Source organism: Scylla paramamosain, chromosome 13 (genome assembly GCF_035594125.1).
Source record: "Scylla paramamosain isolate STU-SP2022 chromosome 13, ASM3559412v1, whole genome shotgun sequence".
NCBI lineage: Eukaryota > Metazoa > Arthropoda > Malacostraca > Decapoda > Portunidae > Scylla > Scylla paramamosain.
The window spans coordinates 3,447,501-3,457,500 of NC_087163.1; the positions used below are offsets into that span (position 1 = coordinate 3,447,501).

The 10,000-nt window shown below is 51.3% G+C and overlaps 1 protein-coding gene across 1 annotated transcript in view; it reads left to right on the forward strand.

Annotated features, from left to right (window-relative positions):
- LOC135106350 (cell adhesion molecule Dscam1-like) overlaps positions 1-10,000 on the forward strand; it is a 190,899-nt gene that overhangs the window by 9,746 nt on the left and 171,153 nt on the right. The window contains exon 3 of the mRNA XM_064015271.1: positions 922-1,083. Within this exon, the coding sequence (XP_063871341.1) occupies positions 922-1,083 (162 nt within the window). The remainder of the gene's footprint in view (positions 1-921; positions 1,084-10,000) is intronic.

Here is a 10,000-nt window from a genome sequence, read left to right on the forward strand (position 1 = left end):
CAATCAGTCAGTCAGTCAGTCAGTCAATCAGTCAGTCAGTCAGTCAATCAGTCAATCAGTCAGTCAGTCAGTCAATCAGTCAGTCATTCAATCAGTCAGTCAGTCAATCAGTCAGTCAGTCAGTCAGTCATTCAATCAGTCAGTCAGTCAGTCAATCAGTCAGTCAGTCAGTCAGTCAATCAGTCAGTCAGTCAATCAGTCAGTCAGTCATCTCGTCATGTATATTTCCTAGCAGTGTTCATAATCCCAAATCTTACTTGTGCCCCCGTTAAATAAGTCATAATAACGCAAATGTTAATAAATCCAAAATGACTGTGCCTGTTCGTGCTTGACTCCAAACATGGTATTGACTCTTCGCACCAAGATGGCGGCCTGGTCACCTTTCCCGATTGCCAAAAGGTCACCCGAATGTCAGAGTATTGTGTATTAATAACTGAAGGGAAGCTGACTCATGACGGGCCCAGTGTGACCTTGAGATGACCATGAGGTGACCTAGATTGGGACAGCGGGAGGTGTTACTAAGCACAGTGTGACCTGATGATTTAGTGTGAAATGACATGACCCAGAGTTAGAGTGATGCACTGCAGTTTGACGTGACCCAGCATGACCTAATATGACCTGACGTGAAGTAATGTCACTTGGGATGCTCTCACCTGACGTGATATGACTGAAATGTACCCTGTGTGTGACTCGGTATGACCTGACCTGAGGTAGCATAATCTGAATTGACCTCACGTGACCTAGCATGACCTAAAATGACCTGAATTAACACATTATTAGTTATTATCTTCCATGTAAAAGGTGATCTGGTTAAAGGCAACATAAAGGAAGATTAAATAAAAAAGACCCACTAAAAGAATAGGCCCACTGGTATGACTCGACCCACTGTGACCTCTTGTGACCTGTTGTGACCTCCCGTAGTGGTGCCTCAGAGCTACGAGTGCGAGGTGAACAACGAGTACGTGATCCGCGGCAACTCGGCCATCCTCAAGTGTAACATTCCCTCCTACGTGGCGGACTTCGTGAGCGTGCAGGCGTGGGTGGACGGCGAGGGCGGCGTGTACTACCCCTCCACCTCCTACGGTAACGGGTGGAGGCGTGTGGAGGAGGAGGAGGAGGAGGAGGAGGAGGAGGAGGTAGAAGACACAGTATCATTCGCTCATAGTTTCCTTTTGTCTACCTTTCAGAAGTCTGCCCATAACTTACTTATTCCCTTTCCTTTCAGGTCAGGCGCTTTAAGGGATAATTAAGCCTCTCTCCCTCTCTCTCTCTCTCTCTCTCTCTCTCTCTCTCTCTCTCTCTCTCTCTCTCTCTCTCTCTCTCTCTCTCTCTCTCTCTCTCTCTCTCTCTCTCTCTCTCTCTCTCTTTTCTCTAATAATTGCAGGATTATCCGAGCCACTCTTGCCTCTCTCACCTGTTTACCTAATTAGTTGCGGGAGCTTCAGGTGCAGTCTCCGCTCTTTTACTACACGGAAGCTTAATTTTATGTGCTTGCCTTCACCGCCGCCGCCGCCTTGCCTTTCCCCGTGTGTGTGTGTGTGTGTGTGTGTGTGTGTGTGTGTGTGTGTGTGGGAAGACCGGCAGCGTTAAGGGGGAAATTTCTACCCAATTTTGAAGTCTTTGTATCGAAGTCTCTGCGGCCAGACTGGGTTTTCCTCTCTTTGTCCCCTTGCTTTCTCTCTCTCTCTCTCTCTCTCTCTCTCTCTCTCTCTCTCTCTCTGTTTGTGCCTTTCCCCGCTTTTGTTTTCTCTTTTTGTTGCTTCAGTGACCTCCTTTGATATTTCTTTTAGCCTGTGTTTGTTTCTCTCTCTCTCTCTCTCTCTCTCTCTCTCTCTCTCTCTCTCTCTCTCTCTCTCTCTCTCTCTCTCTCTCTCTCTCTCTCTCTCTTCCCTCCCTCCTTCCGTCCTTACCTCATTCCTGTGTGGTTGTTAGCTAGTTGTGTGAACGAGTGAATGAGCGAGACTTGTGTGAGGCATGAATACGTGTATGAGTGAACGAGCTAGGCTTCAGTCATAAGTGTTAAGTGGAAGTGCGCGGCCTGGCGCCGGGAGATCACCTACCTCCAGCCTTCTGTTCACACCTTCTGTGAATAAACACCTGCACTGTTACCTGCGTTTCCTGTGCCCCTGCTGGTCAAGAGTCGAACATGGCGCAGTGAGTAGGATCAGGACAAGGCTGCAGTGGGTACGGCGCAGAATGGAGAAGCAGTTGGAGGCGCTGGCTGCCCTGCTAGCGCGACAGTCGGAGCAGAGTCAGGCTCTGCTAGCGCGACAGTCGGAGCAGAGTCAGGCTCGCGAGGAGCGTTTAACCCAGCTGCTGGAGAGAGTGGGGACACAAGCTCCCAGTCGCACCACGGCGAGCAATGAAGGCGAAACCACAGCCCGCAGCACGTCTACCCAGGGCGCGAGGTTCCCGACGTCCGCCACCATCATTCCTCACTTAACGGCGTCAGCATCTTTACGTGAGTTCGACACGTGGCGCCATAAGTTTGAAGGATACGTAACCCTCGCCAGGATAGACTGTCTCTCCCTGGCTGAGCAGAGGGCGGCACTCGCTGCTGTCCTAGACGACGAGTGGACCCGTACACTTCGCTACGGGATAAGCTTACCGAGAGACGCGGAGTTAAGAACCATCCTCGATGCAATGTGTGAGTACCTGCGAAGCCAGCGCAACATCATCATGGATAGAAGAGACTTCTACTCCCGCGTGCAAGAAACGCAAGAAGGTTTTGACGACTTTTTATGTGCTGTAAAGGAAATCGCCAATTTCTGTGACTTTTGCGACCAGTGCATAAACCATCAGCTGCGTGACAGAATTGTCGTTGGGACACGAGACGAAGTGGCTCTGAAACGCATGCTGGAAAACAAGAAACTCACCCTTGAAAACGCCATAGATATTTGCAGAGCATCAGAGAGCGCTAACCAGTGTAGTGCAGTACTAAGGGGCGGCTCTCACTCTTCGAGCCATGGTGTGAACGCTGTCTCGAACTACAGGAAGGGCAGTTTCGGGGGCTCAAGCCCCACGGGCTGTTATCGTTGTGGCAAAGATTGTCGCAGTGACAAAAGGGGATGCCAGGCAATAGATAAAGTGTGTCGTAACTGCGGGAAAAGAGGGCATTTTGCGAGTGTATGTCAGCAGACAGTGAGGAAACGACGAGGAGCTTCGAGGAGTTCCTCAACTGTCTCTCCTCATCGCGGTGCAGGCCCGAGGCGGGGAGCCAGTGCCAGTGTATACCAGCTCTTATCAGGCGTATACACAAAGACGGTGACGGCACGACCTGCGCCCCAGGTGCTCATTACCGCCACACATCCCGCTGGAAGAGACAAGATTACGTGGACTCCTGACTCTGGGGCCGAAACGACCGTTATTGGCCTCGACACGGCAACACTCCTTGGAATCCCGCCCTCCAGCTTGGCGCCCGCTGATGGTGATGGACTTTATGCTGCCGGTAATCACCCCCTCACCTGTGTAGGAACTTTCTCATCGCACTTGCAACTGGGCGACAGGGAAGCTGAGACTGTTGTGAGCGTGGTGAAGGAGGTGAAGGGGGCGCTGCTTAGCTGGTACGATTCCATCGCTCTCGGAATCCTCCCCGAAGATTTTCCGGCTCAAATCCGACCGCTACGCAGGGAAGAACAGCACACCGGCAACAGCTCCATCAAGTACCCGACCGCCTCGCAGCCACCTCTATCTACGCCCACAGAAGTGATCAGCTGGCCTCATTCCTACGACCCAACGCCACAGCAGCGTGCGGGGCACGCTGCTGCTGTGATCAAGGCCTTTCCCAGCGTCTTCGAAGCAAAGGAAGGTTTACGTGCAATGGCTGGTGGATCCATGGCCATCGAGTTGACAGACGACGCTCGACCCTTCGCCGTAACAGCATCTCGTACAATCCCTTACAATTGGCGTGAAGAAATTAAGAGCCAGTTGGAAGAGCTGCTTAACAAGGGAATCATCGAGAGTGTGGACTACCCTACGGCATGGTGCCACCCCATCGTGCCTGTCCCAAAAAAGACATCTGGTGTAAGGCTGTGTGTTGACCTGACACGACTCAACCGTTACGTGAAGAGGCCCGTGTATCCAGTGCGCTCACCTCATGACGCCATCGCCTCGATCGGGACCGGAGCAGTTTGGTTCACCACTCTTGATGCCAAGATGGGGTATTTTCAAGTCCCCATTAGAGAAGAAGACCAGGATTTAACCTGCTTCATAACACCTTGGGGTCGGTACAAGTTTCGGCGAGCGGTTATGGGTCTCGTCTCGTCTGGAGACGAGTATAACCGTCGAGGAGACCAAGCTCTCGGCGACATACCTAACACCATCAAGATCGTGGACGACATCCTGGCCTATGACTCCACCTACAGTGCGCACTTAGCCCATGTCATTCAGATTGTGCGGCGGTGTGACCAGCACGGCATCACTCTCAACCCACAGAAGTTTACATTCGCGGAAAGAGTGGTAGATTACTGTGGTTACTCTGTTTCTGGACAAGGCTACACGACAGACTCAAAGAAAGTTAAGGCAATCTCTGACTTCCCACGACCACAGCACATCACCGACCTACGATCATTCATGGGTCTTACAAACCAGCTTGGAAGCTTTTCTCCTGCTGTGGCTGCAGCTGCACAACCCCTCAGAGATCTCTTACGCCCGAAGAACAGTTGGTGCTGGTCTCCTAACCATGAAGAGGCGTTTGAGAAGGTGAAACAGTGTCTCGTCAGCCCACCTGTCTTGGCATACTTCGACCCATCATTACCAACGATGCTACAGACTGACGCCTCAAGGATGCACGGATTTGGATTCGTTCTCCTGCAGAAGCACAGTGACCAGTGGAAGATGGGTGCAATTGCGGGTCAAGATTTGTTACAGACACAGAGAGCCGCTATGCAGTAATAGAGTTGGAAATGGCTGCAATCGTCTGGGCAGTCAGGAAATGTGGCACCTACCTGAAAGGACTCCCTCACTTCGATCTAGTGCTCGACCACCGCCCGCTGATACCTCTCCTCAATAGCAAGTTGTTGGGAGAAATAGAGAACCTGCGGCTGCAGCGCATGAGGGAGAAGCTTGCTCAGTATTCTTTCACAGCAAGCTGGCAAAAGGGATCGACACACTGTGTGCCCGACGCCCTCTCACGTGCTCCAGTACAGGACCCAGTGGAGGAAGAGGATGCTGCTACTTCTGGTGACCTCGACCCTCTCCACTCAGCGGTCATCTCAGCGTTATCTGCCACCAATGAGGACGGCGTCCGCTTAGCACCACTCCAGGATCAGACTGTGGAAATGGTACGTGCCGCAGCAGCAAGAGACGGGGAGTACTGCTTGCTCAAGAACGTCATCATCGAGGGCTTCCCTGATCAATGCCACGACCTCGATCACCGCTTGCGTACGTACTGGCCGGTGCGCAGTCTGCTGGCCGTAGACGACGACCTGGTGGTTTACGGGCCGAGGCTTCTTATTCCTCACAGCCTCCGCCGAGAAACACTAGAGCGACTCCATGACAGTCATCAGGGGATGGAGCGCACCAAGCGACGAGGCCCGACAAACGGTGTACTGGCCTGGTATGGACAGAGACGTTGAGAACGTCGTTTCTGGATGCTCACTATGCCGTCCACTCCTACCAAGCCAAGCCAACGAACCTCTCTGGCAGGACACGGACACACCCAGCAGGGTGTTTGAGTCAGTTTCTGCAGACTACTACTTCCACGCAGCAGGCCGTACATACCTCGTGTATGTAGATCGCTTGTCTGGGTGGCCTCACGTGTCTGCATGCTCACGTCCAGCATCGGCTGATCAGCTCGTTCGTGTCCTTCGGGGTGTGTTCGCCGACACGGGCGTGCCTGTTCTCCTGAGGACTGACGGTGGACCGCAGTTCACTTCTTCATCGGTACGGCGCTTCCTGGCTCGATGGGGGGTGGAGCATCGTGTATCTTCACCTCATTATCCACGCTCCAATGGTCACGCCGAGGCAGCGGTCAAGTCCGTGAAGAAGCTGATCCTCACGACCACACAGCAGGGACACCTGGACGAGGATGCGTTCGCTCGCGGGTTGCTGGAACTGCGCAACACTCCGAGGGCGGAAGGGCGATCACCAGCACAAGTCCTCTTCGGTCATCCTATGAGGTCCTGTGTCCCGGCTCATCATCGCTCATACGCTCAGCAGTGGCAGCGCGCTGCTGATGAGTGCGACGCCAAGGCAGAGCGACTGAGGAAGAAAGCGAAACTTCGCCACGACGCGTCCGCCCGTACTCTTCCTCTCCTGCACCTCGGTGGCCACGTCGACGTTCAAGATCACACGACAGGCCTCTGGGATCGCCTGGGTGTCATCGTGGCTGTTGGGCGAAGGAGAGACTACCTCATCAAGATGGGCAGCGGTCGCGTGATGTGGCGTAATAGAAGACACCTACGCCCACACAGACCTCTTGCTCCCCTTCCTGTCGAGCAGCACACCGCTCATGGCGGTGCAGCGCTTCAGCATCAGGGTCACGAGGAACACCACCATCCCGGCAGCCCGGAGCATCAGGGTAACGGGGTACACCGTGGCCGAGAGCAACCAGAGCGTCGAAGCAGCCGACAGCGTAGGGAGCCGAGACGACTGCAGGTGCGGTGGCACCGTAGCACCTACGATTAGTCGTACGTGTTCATTGTACGCTGTGTTTGTTTTGTGTATATGTACCGTGTTTTCTGTACTTCAATCATTGTAACTTTGTTTCATGTGTTACGGTAGCCATAACAAAGATAAGGAATCTTCCTTATGTCTCGGGGGAGGTGTGTGGTTGTTAGCTAGTTGTGTGAACGAGTGAATGAGCGAGACTTGTGTGAGGCATGAATACGTGTATGAGTGAACGAGCTAGGCTTCAGTCATAAGTGTTAAGTGGAAGTGCGCGGCCTGGCGCCGGGAGATCACCTACCTCCAGCCTTCTGTTCACACCTTCTGTGAATAAACACCTGCACTGTTACCTGCGTTTCCTGTGCCCCTGCTGGTCAAGAGTCGAACAATTCCTACCTCCCTTTCCTCTACCTGCCTCCCTTCCTACCTGCCTCACTTCCTTACCTGTCTCTATACCTGCCTCCATTAACACCTGCAACCTCATTAAGCTCGTCTACATACAGTCTTACTTGTCTGCCCTTAATGCCGACAAACCTCGTTATTTTTTCATCATCTGGGTCTTCACTTGTTCATCTTGCAGTGGGTGACTTGTCTGTATCGTTCACCGCGTCTTTGTTGTTGTCAATGGTATCGGTAGCTCTGTTCTGCTGCTTCGCCTTTGTTTTCGTCTTGTCTTCGTCTCTCTTTCATGTTCAGCGTCAGTGGTGTGTTGTATTCTTTCTGTCGTTATCCTTCTTCTTGATTTCGTTGTTTTTGTCTCCCTTCTTCTCCTTCTCGTTCTTCATTTTTCAAGTTATATTCGTCCTCGTTTTCATTTTTGTTCACCTCCTCCTCCTTTTCCTCCTCCTCCTCCTCCTCCTCCTCCTCCTCCCAGAAAAAAACAACAACTCCACCAGTTATCTCAGCAAGAATCGATTCAAACTTAGCTAGACAACGACCTTGAAAAACCCGCGTAAATATCACCTTTTTCTTGCAACACTAAGTGGCTGTAAGAGTCTTGGGGGAGTGTTGGGGAAGGGAAGGGTAGAGGAGCTAGCTGTGTTTGACCTGCCTGACCTCTCGCCCTCGCTAGTGGTGTACCAGGACTACAAGAGTGAGGTCAACAATGAATTCGTCATCCGAGGTAACGCCGCCATCCTCAAGTGTCACGTGCCCTCCTTCGTGGCGGACTTCGTGAGTGTGCAGGCGTGGGTGGACGGTGAAGGTGGCATCTACTACCCTTCCACCTCTTATGGTAACCAGCGGCCCCGGGGAAGGCGTGTTTCGGGAGAGTGGGCGTGTGAATGGATGGACTGGGTGACGGGGAAGGACGGGTGGAGCAGGCAATGGGGACAGGTAGCGAGCAACTAATCACCTTTGAAATCTTCGTCTCCCAGCTCTAATGACTGTTTTCACTTCCAGACGCTACTGTACTGAACGCGTAATTACAACTTCTTTCTTCACCCTCCCTTTCCCCGCCCTGAATATTAGCCCCAGGGGTAATGAACTGGGGGGGCTGAGGGAAAGGGACGCCGTGTACTGGGGTGGCGCATCCTCGGTCCGCTCCCACGATTCCTTAATTTCTTTTACCGCTTTTCTGGCGCCTCGTGTTAATCGAAGTCACACGCAAGACAATTTATTTCTCGTTGTCTTTGTTGCGTTGGGAGTTTCTTGCGGTGTTTTTTTTTTTTTTTTTTTTCCTTTGCCCTTTTTCCGCTTTCTGTTTTTTTGGATTCGGTTCGTCGGGTTTCGATGTCAGTGATGGTGTTTGGTACTGTTTGTTACTGACTTGCGTTTGGTGTCGCTTGGTCTTTCATGTTGCTGGTGTTCGAGTCGTTACTGAGTTGTAGCTTTGTTTATTCACTTATCCTTCTCTCCCTTTCATCGTTCCCTTCCCTCCTTCCCTTTTACACTTCATCTCACTCCCTTCTTTCCCATCTCTGTTACGCCACATGATTTTCCTCTCTCATCTTTCTTTCCCTCCCGTTCTAAATCTCTTCCTTCCTTCCCTTCGTTCCTTCTTTCCTTTTTTTTCCCCTTTTCTATACTTCATCTCACTCACTCCTTTCTTTCCCATCTCTGTTACGCCACATGATTTCCCTCTCTCATCTTACTCTTTCATTTTACTTTACTTCCTTCACCCCTTCCGCTCCTTTCCACCCTCCGTCTCCCACTCCTTGCCTGCCCCTGTAACGCCCTGCTTGTGGTCATCAGTGGTGGCGCAAGTGTTTGAGGTGGGAGTCGCTGATGAGTACGTGATCCGCGGCAACTCGGCCATCTTCAAGTGCAACATTCCCTCCTTCGTCGGCGACTTCGTGAGCGTGACGTCTTGGAGTACAGACCACGGGGAGCACTTTTACCCTTCCACCCGCTATGGTAATGAAGGGGAAAGTGGAGTGTATGCCCGGCTTTTCCTCTCACTTCACTCCCTCTCGTTCCCTTCCTCCTCTCGACTCTCAAATGGCCCCTCACTCTCTCTTTTTATTTTCCAGCCTCATCTCGTATGCATTATTCCCACAGGTTTTTCCTCAGGTGTAATTAGAGAGTGTGCTAAGGCCTCGTGTTTAATGGGCTACAGTCTATGTGGTGTGGTTCAGTTGTCTCTCATTTCCTCCTTTGCCTTTCAGAATGTGTTAATGGGAAGGTTGTGTCTCTCTCTTATTCCAGATGGAGGTTTGCGAAGTAATGTTATTGGATATTAGGTATTTGTGTGGTTTTCTTTGAGTATTTATTGGCTTCCACTGTGTCTTTGCATCGTATTCTGAAACATCTACTTTCATAAGGTTACAGTTGAAGTTCCATGGATTTTGAAGGGTGTTTTTACGGTTGTAGGGTCAACTTAACAAGATTTCTGCATTATTAACAGGAGAAAACACTCTTGAGAACTCGGCTAATCATCTGTGCGATCTTTGAAAATTGTGGTGAGAGAGCGAAGCGTTTCAAAATACTGGTCTTTTGCTGTCTTTCTCTGTCTCACTCTTCTAATTTTTTGGTATCGCTTCTTCGTGAGTAATTTTACCGGATATCAATTACAGGTGTGCATTTTCTTTACTTATAGCCTTCCTTTGATGTGTGTCTGCCGTTTTCCTTTGTCTTATTCCTCTGATTTCTCGTGTTCCTTCGTGATTGCCAGCCCTCGCCGCCGCCGCAACTGCCTCTGCATACGATTTAGCTTAATTTCATTGTGATCCCTCCTTCTCTTCGTCCTCGTGTTCGTCCTCCGTCTCGTCCGCCTCCTCTGCCTCCTCCTCCTCTTCCTTGATTCTCAGCTCTCGCGTAAAGGGAAATTTTATTCAGATTGAAGCTTGAATATAAAGGTTTGGTGGTGGTGGTGGTGGTGGTGGTGGTGCAGAAACTCTTCATATATGCAGTTTCCTTATCTGTGTGTGTGTGTGTGTGTGTGTGTGTGTGTGTG